Source organism: Cydia pomonella, chromosome 23 (assembly GCF_033807575.1).
Source record: "Cydia pomonella isolate Wapato2018A chromosome 23, ilCydPomo1, whole genome shotgun sequence".
Classification (NCBI taxonomy): Eukaryota; Metazoa; Arthropoda; class Insecta; order Lepidoptera; family Tortricidae; genus Cydia; species Cydia pomonella.
This window is the reverse complement of record NC_084725.1, coordinates 1,582,514-1,597,237: the sequence shown is the minus strand read 5'-3', so window position 1 is coordinate 1,597,237 and position 14,724 is coordinate 1,582,514. Positions and strand designations below refer to the sequence as shown.

The 14,724-nt window shown below is 37.0% G+C and overlaps 2 protein-coding genes across 2 annotated transcripts in view; both read right to left on the bottom strand.

The window, feature by feature from the left end:
- The window catches only part of LOC133530814 (microtubule-associated serine/threonine-protein kinase 3), a 131,766-nt gene that overhangs the window by 44,662 nt on the left and 72,380 nt on the right, over window positions 1–14,724 (bottom strand). The gene's annotated exons all lie outside the window — the stretch shown is intronic.
- On the bottom strand, window positions 649–7,042 carry LOC133530809 (uncharacterized). The gene has a single exon (XM_061868873.1). It carries the CDS (start codon window positions 6,243–6,245, stop codon window positions 1,035–1,037), a length of 5,211 nt encoding a protein of 1,736 aa, XP_061724857.1. The 5' UTR covers window positions 6,246–7,042; the 3' UTR covers window positions 649–1,034.

Here is a 14,724-nt window from a genome sequence, read left to right as displayed (position 1 = left end):
TAATTAGGATTGCCATAAAACAAACCTAACCTATCTACAGGATAACCTTACGAAAATCCTGAGAAGTTACCGATTTCAGAATTATGACTAATGATAATGATAGTCTATCAACCAGTACATTATGACGTTGGCCGTTGGGTGGCCCCACTGAAAACCAGCGCCACGGATTGCCGCTGCATTATGCTGAGTGGGGATCCTATTTTAGCGTCCAATGTTTTTCTTTCTCTGTATGTTCTTTTTTTTTCAAATGAAAAGTAACAAAAGGCGCAAAGATATTATATGTATTCAAACCGTACAAAGAAAACACGTATTTTCATCTAGATTTTTTGTCTTTTTGGGCCCTTATTTGTACAACAGGTTAAATTCAAAACTAGACTTATACCCACTTAGCTATGCTGGTTGTAAGAATATTCTACGACGCGCCCTTCAAAAAATGACATACGATGATACAGAGAACTTACTAATAGTCGTAAAATGATTTCTTACTGTACTTTGATATAGAATACTTAAATAAGTTATTTTGTTAAGGTTATCACCTTACCAGATTTTTATTGTGTACTATTTATAATTATAATTAAGTGAATAATTACTGGTGGTTGTAATAAGGTTGATTTTGGATCTTGCAGTTTTTTGAATAATACAAATGAGTGTTGCTTGTTCTACGATTTATTGAAGACTGAGGTGTGTATAGGAAAATACTTATTAACTACGCTATGCATGTGTGAGTGGGCCATACACACATATAAGATATTTTTTAAACAACTGTAACATACCGCCCACCAAAAGGATATTGATTATCCTTTTTCAGAATCAAATAATCATGCAAAATTTATAACAAAATTAAAATACAATTCATCATTGTTATGTGTAAAAATTCTTAACCAGGTTTGCATAAATATCAAAATTGGCAAGAAATTTACAATTGAATAAAAATAAAAATAAATATGTTCTATCAGAACATATATAAATTTTTGGACGTTATTAACAAGTATAACATTAGTATTTTGTAATACTTCAGAATTAAACAAGTTTAACTATACTGTTACATCGACTGGAAAGAAACAAAGTTTACTGATAGAACGTTTGACAATATTTTCACCGCTCTTGACACTGTACACTCGTGTTAGGCCGTCGTTTCCAGGATGTTTGGCAACAATGCGTCCTAACAACCACTTTCCAGGAGGTAAGTTTTCGTTTTTTATTAATACGAGTTGGCCAATATCAAATTCCGGTTCCTTTTTTGTCCATTTCGTTCTCTGTTGGAGTGTTGATAAATAATTTTGTTGCCACGTATGCCAAAAATCATTTAACATTTTTTGCAGGTGTTGCCAACGGGACAAAACGTTCGTGTTCACATCTTTGAAGGTTGGTGATGGTATGGTTATCGGTGCCTCTCCAATCAAAAAGTGTCCTGGGGTTAAAGGATTCGCGTTTCCATCGTCGTCTATGGGAACGTAAGGCCGTGAGTTGAGACACGACTCGACCTGGCAGATCAGGGTTGAAAATTCTTCAAAGGTAAGATGAGAATTAAGGACTCTCTTTAAATGGAACTTCATGGACTTTACTCCACTTTCCCACAATCCACCAAAATTGGGACTGTATACTGGTACAAAATGCCACTGAGTTCCATCTAACGCCAGCTTTGTAGCTATATCTCCATCAAAGTCCAATTTTGCTTCTTCAAATGCTTCTGCCAAAGCCTTATTTGCTCCGATGAAGTTCCTCCCTTGGTCACTCCAAAGATGTGCGCACCTGCCTCTTCGTGCCACAAAACGTCTGAAGGCCCCAATAAAGGCTTCCGAGGTTAAATCTCCGACAAGCTCCAAGTGTATGGCTTTAGTAACCATACATACAAATATAGCTATGTACGATTTTATGGTTCTTAATCCTCTCCCTTTTGACATAAGTGTTTGATATGGACCAGCGAAGTCGACGCCACTGTTCAGAAATGGACGTGCTGGGGTAACCCGTTCCTTAGGTAGATCTCCCATTAACTGCTTTTTGGCAGTGGCGTTTTGTCGTGCACATATCAGGCATTTGTGGATGTACGATCTGACCTTTTGTTTCATTTTTAGGATCCAGTATTTACTTTTTAGGTAGCACATCATCAGCTGTTGTCCGCCATGAAGGGTTCTTTGATGAGCATCAGCTACAAGAAAAAAGGTAAGTCGGTTCTTACTGTCCAAAATTATAGGGTTCTTGCTATCTTCGCTCAAATTTGCGTGTTTAAGACGACCGCCCACCCTGAGTACATGGACTTCATCCAGGTAAGGATTTAATGATTTCAATTTACTGTCACATCTTACGTTTTTATTATTTTTTAGTCTAGTTATATCATCATTAAATGCATGTTTTTGAACCAATTTAATACAACTTATCAATGAATTTTGTAATTCTTCTGTTGTGAATATGGGGTTCGGGGTAAGCTTCTTATAGTTTAAAAAGCGTCTGCAGTATGTAATCGTCTTAATAAGTTCTTGTAAATCATCAAAATCGTCAAACTGGTTTACAATTGAATAATTATCTTCTTCTTGTACCTTGAGGTTGGTGTGGAAGGTTCGTTTCATTTCCAGGTCTGTCGTGGTGTCTGGCTTATTGAATAGAATATCATGAGTTTTTAGCCATTCTGGCCCATTCCACCATAAATGATGTGAGATGAGTTCTGGTAGCGGTGAACCACGTGACGCAATATCCGCAGGGTTCGATTGGGATGGGACATGATACCATTTATCACCAATGTCATCGAGAATGGACACCACGCGATTCCTGACGAAGGTTTGCCAGCGGTTAGGGTCTCCTTTTAACCACGACAAAACTATGGTTGAGTCTGTCCATGCGACCACTTGACTTTCAGGGATTCTCATGGCTTCTCTAATTTGTTTAAGCAGCTTTGCCAGCAGCGCAGCGCCACATAGTTCTAATCGTGGCAAAGATACTGGTTTCACTGGACTTACACGAACTTTGGCAGCAATGATATTCGTCTTGATATCACCTTCTTCAGTTTCTACTCTTAAATAAGCGACAGCTGCATAAGCTTTTGTAGATGCATCAGAAAATCCGTGTATCGTAGTTTTGTCTAGTCTTAGTTTAGTGATGTGCAGCCATCTTGGTATATGAACGTCCTTTAAGTTTTCAAAATTGTGTCTTATGTTTAACCATTCTTCTTTTATTTCAAGTTCTACTTCATCATCCCAACTTGATCGATGCAACCAAAGTTTCTGGATAAGCATCTTGGCTTGAATTATGCTTGGTGCCAACCATCCCAAAGGATCGAACAGTTTTTGCGTTTCTGCTAGTATGTTTCTCTTTGTAATAGTGCTTGGCTGCTGGGGTAGTTCAAGTTTGTACTGAAAACTGTCTTCACCCATGTTCCAAGTGATACCCAGTGCACATACAGTTCCATCCAGGTTGATATCCATGTTTACATTACTGTTTCTCTCATCCGGTGGGAATTGCTTTAAAAAGTTGGTGCTATTAGACGACCATTTCTGCAGATCAAATCCTCCGTTTTTTAGAGTTTTTGCTACATTTTTCGCCACATCTACAGCGTCTTCTACGTTATCTTGACCCGACATGAGGTCATCCATGTAGAAATCTTCTTTAATCGTTTTTGCAGCTACTGGATGATGTTTTCCTTCGTCTTCAGCGACCCTTTGTAACGTTTTCACAGCTAAGTAGGGTGCAGATGCTGTACCAAACGTGACACGAAGCAGGCGGTATTCTTTGATAGGGTCTGCTGCACTTTTGCGCCAAAGTATACGCTGTAGATCTGCATCTTGTTTGGTAACTAAAATTTGACGATACATTTTCTGTATGTCTGCAACGAAGCAGATTTTCTTCATACGCCATCTCATGATTATGTTTCTTAAATCTTCTTGAAGCTGTGGACCCACCAGTAGCTCTTCATTGAGTGAAATATTGTTTGTGCCTTTAGATGAAGCATCAAACACAGCTCTCACTTTCGTGTTTTTGTCGTTCCTAATCACAGCATGATGTGGGAGATACACTGATGGGGTTTCTATTTCCGTGTCTGGAACTTCTTCCATGTGCTTCAATGTTGAATATTCTTCTATGACCTTGGTGTATTCCCTTTTGAATTCTTTGTCCTTCTCAAATTTTCGTTCTAATTGTTTGAATCTTCTTAGTGCTATGTCCCTTGTTTGACCTTCTGTTGACTTTAATTTATCTGTTCTTGTAGGGAGTTTCACTACATATCTTCCTTCTTTTGTTCTGGTAGTTGTATTTGCATAAATCGATTCACAAAGCTTCTCATCCGCAGTAAGTTCTGGTTTTTCTGCTGAATCCAGTTCCCACATGTTTTTTACCAGAAGGTCTAAGTCGAATTTGTGATGCATGACAACAATATTTTTTGAAGAATTGCCTTCAGCGTCTCCGAACACAATCCATCCGAGGCTTGTATTTTGTGTACACGGTGAGCCTGGAGGACCTTTGATTAAGCCATTCAGTAAAATTTGTGCATAGACCTTAACGCCTAGAAGCATGTCTACTCGACCTGGTTGATGGTAGTTCGGGTCTGCCAGATCGAGTCCGTTAAGGTGCTGCCAAGCGTGGTGAGTGTTGGTGAGTGCTTTTGATGGGAGCTCAGTGGTTACTCGAGTAGATAAGACAAATGCATTGATGTTTAGGTCGAAATTAGTGTCAAATCTTGACTGAAGCTCACACTGTACCATACTGTTAACTGAGGTCTTCATTGATTGCAGTCCTGTGGCTGAACCCCTGACAGGTGTCTTGTGTAGTTTCATCATCTGCACGGCTCTCTCCGTGATGAAGTTCGCTTCTGAACCTTGATCAATTAAAGCCCGTAGTGTGAGCACTTGCCCCTTGTCACCTTTCACCAGGACAAGCGCTGTAGCTAATAAAGCATCTGTCTTTTTAGTAATGAAGTGCGTTGCTATGGTAATATCATTTTCTCTATCTTCTTTTGGTACATCATCACTATCATCATCATTATTTTCTTCCATCTGATTAAGATGTGCCTTTATATCCTCGTTCTTTGTGTGATGTAGTAGGGAATGATGACGTTTATGACAGATTTGACAGGATGTTGGTAAACGGCACTTGAATACGGAGTGGCCGCTGAGCAGACAGTTATAGCATAAATTGTTTGTTTTCACGTAGTCATTTCTTTCAGCTACGTCCATACTTGCAAAATCCTTACAGTGACTCAGCGTGTGATTGTCGTTACACTTGATGCATGTTCTAATTGAAGTCGCTGGTGATGTTGTATTTAAGCTACTTTGGACATTAGAAGGAGCTGGCGAAGTTAAATGGAAGGTTTTCTGCGTAGCCGGTCGAGAACTTGAGGGAGCTGTCGAAGTAGTGTGGTGTATAAATTCCAGAGTACGGAATTTGGTTTCAAGAAAAGTCCTCAATTCTGACCACTTCGGTAAGTCATCCGGTGTACTCTTAAAGGAATATTCTTCCCAGTCCTTATGAGTCTCTGTATCAAGTTTCGACACAATCAAATGCACTATCATGGGATCCCAGGATTCAACGGATACCTTAAGGTTGCTTAGACTGTTCAAACACTCCGTAGTTGTGTCTAAAAGTGATTTGATTTGGTTAGCAGTTTGCGAGTATAACTTTTTCTGCGAGAATAATCTTTTCATGATAGCGTTAACAATTATTCTTTTGTTTCCGTAACGGTTCTTTAAAGTCTTCCAAGCTTCTTCGTAATTAGCGTCTGTTACTTGTATGTGCTTAAGTAAAGCTTGTGCTTCGCCACTGACACTATTTTTCAAAAAATGCAACTTCACAACGTTGGTTAACGAGCTGTTATTGTGTATAAGTGACTCAAATATGTCTTGAAACGTTGGCCAATCTTCATAACTACCACTGAAAACTGGTGGCTGTACGCGAGGTAACTTCACTTTATCTCCTGTTATGGAACTGTCAGTGGCAGTATGATTGCATTTACCACTCGAAAACGATGATAGCATGTCTTTTATATCGCCACTCAAGCAAAAATACAAATCTTCATGAATGTAGTAATCTTCATTAACCAAATAAGGTATGTCCATTCGCCTTTCCGTCGGTGTACACTTAAGAAGGTCGTGATGCGCACTTTGAAATATACTCCAGTAATGTTCTATATTTTTTAATCGCGACTCGAGATAACCCCTTGTAAGTCGTGCTTTAGAACATTTCTTGAGATTTGTTTGCGTTTTTTGTAATATATTTGCTGTATCTTGTAACAAACTTAATAATTGTTCCGTAGTTGACATTTTGTTTCACTTAATTTCACGTAGATAAACGACGAAAAAGTTCAATCTTATTATATTATTTAGTTGCATTCAAATGTTTCATGTCATGTCTAATCACTTTATAATGTTTATAACTTGCTATTTGATTGCAAAGCACACTGCAAAGTAAATGCAAAGAACAAAGTATTGCAATTTAAATGCAAAGATCACAAAATGTTCACTATGAAAAAACAGTCGCCGGCCGCCTTATCGCTCTGGAATGCAGTCCTTTTGTTCTCGGTCTCCGGCGAACTAAAGACTTCTTTGTTGCTATCCGGTTCGGTTTGGACCATATGGTGGTTGTAATAAGGTTGATTTTGGATCTTGCAGTTTTTTGAATAATACAAATGAGTGTTGCTTGTTCTACGATTTATTGAAGACTGAGGTGTGTATAGGAAAATACTTATTAACTACGCTATGCATGTGTGAGTGGGCCATACACACATATAAGATATTTTTTAAACAACTGTAACAATTACAAATTAATTAATATGGTCCTATTCTGCCTGAAACACAGGAACTCCTAGTTCAGGCATTTTGTAAACTTTTCCTTATCCTTAGTCTTTAAGTGCTAAAACTGTACTTATACTGTTTTAGAATAGAATAGAATAGAAGAAATTTATTCAGAAAACGCTTAAGTTTAAGTAATACATGAGACGACAGAATCAATTTATTATTAAGCGTCACTGAAAAGGTCTCCACTCAGCTTAATGTCAAGATACCACCTAAGGATCTCGACGCTGGTCTTCCGTGGAAACCTTTCTGAGAGAGCACAGCTACACGCTAAAGTACAAAATTTTATATATAATTATTTCAAAATTTTATATACAAATACAAATAGTTTTCAGTAAAATTATTTGTATTTGTTATTTGTATTTGTTGTTTCTAATTATGCCAAACAAAGGGATTTGTCACTTTAGAGTCTACATAGCGTATTAAGTATTCATAGTTTGGCAATAGTACTCGTTTATTAGTGGAGCATAGGCAAAGATAAACATACCGTAGTTTTCTTATGACATTTTTTTTTTATTCTACTCTATTGTTTCTGACAAAGTTTTCTGCCAGACTATAGTTATTTTTTCATATGTACTATGTCATGTATTGTTGTCGTATTAATGCAAGTAAATGTCGTATAAATATAACCATTTCATTTGGGGCCACGGCAGTGCCCCCGCCAAGTCGAGCAAAACAAAGAGGCACGGCCGTACCATCATCTTGAAGCCATTTTCAACCTCCCGTAATGTTGTGCTGGCTAAAGCTAGAACCCTGAATTTTTTGTGTTATATATTTCCATGGCCTGATTCTCTCCATTATATTCAAAATCCAAACGCAGTTTACAAAATCCGCGATCTTAAGAGTAGCCTATTTGATACTTATGTATGTATGCATGTCTATGTGTGCGCGCGCACGCATCCCATTACCTACACATACAAAGTCAGTAATAAACCAGCTGTGCCTCGGTACGATTGCGTTTCATTGCTCCCCACTCTACCCACATATATCTCACTATTACTTGTACTCCTTACGAGAAAAGCCGGCAAACTTTACATACAATTTCATAATCTCTCAGCCCAATGACCATAACCTCGAGCGTCGCAGTTATAGCGGTAATGGCGCAATAAAACGCGTGGTATCGCTCTAACCAACTAATATGCCAATTTATATTTACTGCCACGTTCAAAAATTGGTAGGTAAGGTACCTATGTTTCACCACGATGTTAAAAAGAGTAAAGCCAAGATAACAAGACTATATCGATAATCGCCAGATGAAAAGTAATATGTTACAGGTGCTGTTTTGTCTTCAATGCTCAGTTTCGGCCCACATGTAGCTACAAGGGTTTGTGTCGTTTTCTTATAATTTGAGGACGGGGAATTCATATCTGGAACAAAACTTTTTACATTTTCATACGAAAAAATGAAAATATCAAAAATAAAAATCTTTTTTTTTGTTTTTTTGTTTTTTGACACAAAAAAAAATTGTTTGAGATAGCCCTTTTAATATAGAATATATTACTTGGTAAATATGTTTCATACAAAAATATGAAACAAAAAAAAACAGGATTAAAAAAATCTTCTAGCACAAAAATCCTCTAGTAAATTAATCTACATAAAATTCTCTACAAAAAAGGTTCTATACACTTTTTCACTTAAGATATGAAATGGTAAATGTTTATTATGATCAGTACCATTCGAGTCGATGCGATTGATACCCGCGTTAGTACTATTGTCTACACTGTTGATTGTCTGTTTTCTTTGACAATTCTTAAATCTTATTACAAATAAATAATGTCAATTTATGATTAGTTTGCTGTTAAATAGTAGGTATTATAATCTAATTTAAATTAATTAGAATTACAGTCACCATCAGATATATCGGAGCGGCCCAGGCGTTCACATATATCTGAACAGGCCTCTATTGTCAAGCGTTAGAGAAGTAATCAGATATGTTCGAGCACATCGGCCGCTCCGATATATCTGATGGCTACTGTACGTACGTACACGATCCACGATCTGGAATACGAGAGCAGGGATGAAACGAATGTCGGCATTTTTCACAATCGATCCGAATGCCCAGGATGCAAATATCCGAATGTGAATACGAATGTAAGGGAATATGTAGTTGTTATTATCATTCCTTATTAGAAAAAAGTCTGTCAGTACATAGAACATGTGTAACCTTCGAAGGGGGTGTAAAAAAACATTGAGTAATACAAAATTAATGAAAGTAGCATTATTTTTAAGAAACGTTAATTTATCAGTTTAGTTTTATCATTTATCACAGATTGGAGCTTTTTACTGGTCTAATGGTTTTAACAAAAAATACTGAAACATTCCTAATTTTTTTAAATGCGCTATTTCTCTCCCTAGTGTTGCAATACACAAGAAAAGTATTCAGGTTAAAATGTTTTGTTAACGATATTGTTATGACTGCAGAGTGTCGAGATATTTTTGGACCTATTAGTAAAACACTTTTGCTAACACGACACAGATAAATAATACTCATGTTATAAAGTAACACAGAACAGCAGTTAAATAAATAAAATAAAATAATATAAAAACTGTTTATTTCAGATCACTGATCCATAACTGTAGTTAAGAGTCCGCAGTAAGCTCGGCCGAATTTCACCTGCCCATACAAACGGAGTCTCGTTCTCATTTTAAAACTACATGTTGGATTGTAATGAAACTTTGCACATACAATGACATGAGGAATAATTAGCTATTTTATTAACTAACACAAACGGGACTTAATCGCGTATTAAGATTTAAATTTACCTCCGACGTTTCGAGGACGGCGTTGTCCCCGTGGTCTCGGAGAAGACTCAAGTCAATAATGTGTACAAATCGTGAAAGATTAAATAATTAGCTAGTCCTGTAATTAGTTTATATAACTCCAGTTTATAAAACGAACAAAATAGGGCAAAAACAAGGTTTGTATAAAAAACTTTAGTACGCTGTAATTTTTTAACTATGGTATCTGACGCTACATAAACTAATTGGACATAAATATACCTTATCCTATTGTAAGTACAAAGTTTCAGAGCAATCTAGCTAGTCTGAAAAATGAGAACGTTTGTGAGGAGAACCGAGCGAACTGAATTAGAATATTAAATAATAAAGAGGGTACATAGTAGGTTGTCTAGAAGAGATAGCTATTTAAGAGTATTTAGAGATAAGGGGGAAGGGATTACACACGAAACCGATTAGGTATAAAAAATACATGGACTCAGATAAAATTGACGTTACAAAGTTTGTGAATACCCCTCCCCCTTGTCACAATTTGTCACATTTTCTTGACCCCCTCCCTCCACCTAAACGTATGACGTAATTAATGGATGACCCCTAAGACCTCCGAATGTGTTACCTCTACTTTTCAGTTTATAATTTGTACCGTTTTCTTTTATCGAGGTATGCCATAAACATAAAGATATTATGTTATATTATCTTATGTAGACATAACATCTCAACATGTTCCCTAGTGCATTCAGCAAGTGACTATTATCATTTATCGCACTTCCACACTCTTGGATCGAAATCAAAACAATTGATAACACCACACACATTCAAATACCTACTTTATTCTCATACGAGCAAGGTAAAATTTCGAATGCAAAATGCATGGTAAACGTTGCTAAAGAGTACATATAAATATTTGCTTTGTACTGAATCCGTAAAGTTTATTTTTGAATGCAAGTTGTACAGTAAGCAGAGCCAAACGTTCCATTGAGATACCTACTTTATAATGCAACAATAAGGTTGACTTTTGTATGCAAATAGTATGGTAAGCGATGCCAACAGCGCAACGGGTATTCCATGTTATTTTTGATTTAATTTAGTGCATTTTGGCGGGAATGCGATATTTCGAATATATTTTCCGGTTGTTTGCATTTCGGTTTCATAATTTAAGAGTAGCAGAATTAAATGCATTCCAAAGTTGATTTAAAAATGCATAGATATACAACATTTCGACCTACGAGTATCTTATAAATGAATAGTGTTAGGCCCGCGTCAAATCGAACATTAAAATCGCAAACTAACGGCTAGTGCTGACTTTTTAATATGTTTTATGATGACTACTAGCATCGTAAATCCAATTTTGCACCGCGAAATTTTCGTACTTTTTTGGTATTCTCAATGTAACATTATTTATCAAAAATGTCTAGGAACCAACTAAAGTTAACTAAAATTGTTACTTAACTTAAGACCAAAATCGACTCTGTATTTTGTCCAATATAGTGAAGTTTTAACTTTAGACCTTTTGGATAAAAAAATCATAGTTTAGGACTTTTTTTTTTTTTTTTATTCCGAAAAGGTAAGCATTTGACCACAATCTCATCTGATGGAAAGTGCCGATGTAGTCTAGGAATACAAAAAAAACTACGAAAATTTCGCGATTTTTCGGGTGGTGCAAAATCAGCACAGGTTTTTCGAAGTTGCAAACTTGGATTTACGATGCTGGCCGTGATCCTCATGAAATAAAAAAAAATCAAAACTATCCTTCATAAACTGAATGTGAATAGTCCGCCCGTTCGGTGGGAATCGTAGTTTAACATTAGAAGGCCGTTCCCTTATACCAAAACAGGCATCGCGTTGTCGTTTCTGAGAATAGAAAATCCGTAGGAAGAACAAGAATAAGCTTCGAATAAATCTTCAACAACTTTGTCACGTGGGTGCAAATAACCAAACCGCCTACATGCTAAGAATGCTAAGTTGTTGATATCTTGGTAAAATAACTACAATCAATTTGAGATAAATTTTTTGACGACCGGTCTGGCCTAGTGGGCCTATGAAGCCGATGGTCCCGGGTTCAAATCCTGGGAAGGGTATTTATTTGTGTGATGAGCAAGAATATTTTTTCATGGGTGTTTTGTATATATTAATAAATATTTATATATTATATTATATATATCAGGGGTGGCCAACAGGTCGATCGCGACTGTTAGTCCAGTCGATCGTGGCAAGGCAAAAAATATAAATACGTAGACCAGTTTCATTTAAGGTTTCAAGAAGTATGTAATTTGTAGATCGCACAGGGTTTCGTTAGGAAACAGATCTTGGGTCTAATCAAGTTGGCCACCCCTGATATATATCGTTGTCTAAGTACCCGCAACACAGGCCTTATTGAGCTTACTGTGGGACTTAGTAAATTTGTGTAATAATATATCCTATAATATTGATCTATTTTATTACCGGCCGAAAGCTGACCAAGGTAACATAAAATTCACCTTTTTGACACCAATGACGGATATATCCGCACCGTAGGTCCAACGCCGAAGGCGAATTAATCCGTCACAGACCCCAGAGCAACATCGACCTACGTGCATATGCATAAAGTTCAATTTCAGTTTTGACACTACGGCGACGTGGCGTCCGAGAGACAGGTTTTGTGTTTGACACGGCGTCGTTAAGTTAATAATATTACAAGCTCTTACCTAACTTGCATTGTATGTATGTTGGAGTCAAGGAGTGTACAGATTTTTAAAGGGTCGGCAACGCGCATGTAACACCTCTGGAGTTGCAGGCGTCCATAGGCTACGGTGACTGCTTACCACCAGGCGGGCCGTATGCTTGCTTGCCACCGTCGTGGTATAAAAAAAAAACTTGCAAGTTAAATTAGGCCCACTTCGCATTATTCGATTGAACGGAAACTTCACATACCTAATTATGTAAGTCGGGTGACAATGCACTATTATGGTACCATCGAGCTGATCTGATGAAGGACACAGGAGGTGGCCATAGGAACTCTGTAATAAAACAACGCAATCTAATTGTGTTTGGGGTTGTTAGAATTGGCTCGATTGAGTATTAATTACCCGTTGAAAGAAAAGTACAGTTAACGATAGAAGCGTGCAACACAAATCGGCCAAGATCATGTCGGGCCATGTTCAGTGTATGGTTCCGTAGTTACCATTCTGTACAATAGGCTAAACAGAGGCTATTAATAAGTATCATGTACAGTCAGCGTCAAATACTTCGTAGCAGTCAAAGTGGCCAAATACTATTTGGCTACTTTGGTTGCTACAAAGTATTTGACGCTGACTGTACATTACAAGCATAAGGGAGTACCTTCGTAGCGCTTTGTACGTCTTTTTACTAAAAAGAGAAGACTTTTAGAACATGTTCGCTATAGTTTTCATTGAAAGTCTCTAACGGTCATCACGGAGCAACGCCGCGGACGGACGGACAGACGGATATGGCAAAAAAAAATATTTTTAAATTTTTGCCAAACTGTATTTGCAACTTTTCGTCTATGATGATGCAAATTAGCCAGCGTACCAAATAGCACACTACAAAGCATAAATTAGGGTGCGCCGTCCACCGTCCCGCCCTGCGGTGGGCGACCTAAAACCGCTCCCATGGCCGAATGATTATTTACTAGGTTCGGCTGACGGCTGACCCATGCATCATGTTTTTATGTTACCCTTGTTACCCGTGAATTTATTTAACACTAGCCATTAGATATCAGAGCGGCCGCGGTGCTCAAAAGTATCTACACACACAGTAATGTCTTGACAATAGAGGCGTGTTACCCAGATGCAAAAGTTCATGCCCACTTTATGAATGATTTCCATTGTTTTATTGATTTAGGGTATTATTTAGCTTTGACGCACCTACCATAATAGTACATTGTGCAACGAGGGGGGTAAGTGAAATTTTGGATACGAGGGCGATTGTTAAAGATCCGAGTCTGCAATATTCTTACCCCCGGAGTTACGCACAATGTTTTTCATCACACTTGCGAAGAAAAAACCAATTTTAAGCGAAATAATTCTTAAGCACGGTAACATATCTAACATTCGTCCGCCATTTTGTAATTTCTTGACAGGTTAAGCATTGAAGCCCTGTGGCTTCAATGCTTAACCTGTCATTCCGGCCTATTCGGCATTCAGCAACGATTGAAAGTTATGTAAAAATATTTTAAACGGCTTTGAAATTAATCAAATTTAATAATTTTAAACATAAACAAAAATATTAAATTATAAATGTCAGTATTTTAAAAATAAAACTCATTTATGCTACTTGGTTTGGTGACATAATTTAAAAGAAAAGCTATAACTCCCTAGGGAGTTATTTTAGATGACTCATAGAAAAAGTATTGTATACAATAGTGATACAATCAAGCTTTTCAATCTCGTAATCTTAAGCTTGCTCAGTTGCCTAAACACGGTACTCGACTGAAAAGCTCTCTATTATTCTCTTCGACGACCGGTTTGGCCTAGTGGGTAGTGACCCTGCCTACGAAGCTGATGGTCCCGGGTTCAAATCCTGGTAAGGGCATGTATTTGTGTGATGAGCATGGATATTTGTTCCTGAGTCATGGGTGTTTTCTATGTATTTAAGTATTTATATATTATATATATCGTTGTATAAAATACTATTACATTGTTTCCAAACCACATATCAAATGATGAGTCATTGTAAATTGTACAAACCCCGAAAAAATACATTTAACTACAAATACAATATACTTTTTCTTCAAGAAGATCACATATTATAAAGAAGCACAATGTGCAAGTGTTTATTTTAATTAGATTTGGCACTCAATTACATCAAAACGTTTCCACGTACCATCATTAAATTCATTAATCAGAACATGAAACACTTCATTTTCTTCGTAACTTCATTAAGTGCAGATAAAAAATCCATTACTAACAATACAGTCACGCCTTAAAATAAAACCTTGTCGCTTTAAGAAAAGATCGCGATTTCATACTAATGATAGTAATGATTCAATCGGATGAAAGCGACACAGTTCTAAGTCAGACGCCAAATAAGGGAGATGGAACAAAAAGTAAAGGTTACCGTAATTTCCGCGAAGGAATATAAAAAAATCTACCAGACAAATCAAATGAACTTAACTTAAGACTGTTTTCTGTTTGAGTGGTTTTTCATTTGTTTAAGTCTCATAAGTATAATTCTCAGGAAGTGATTCAAATAAGTGATTCAAGTAAGCCCTGTG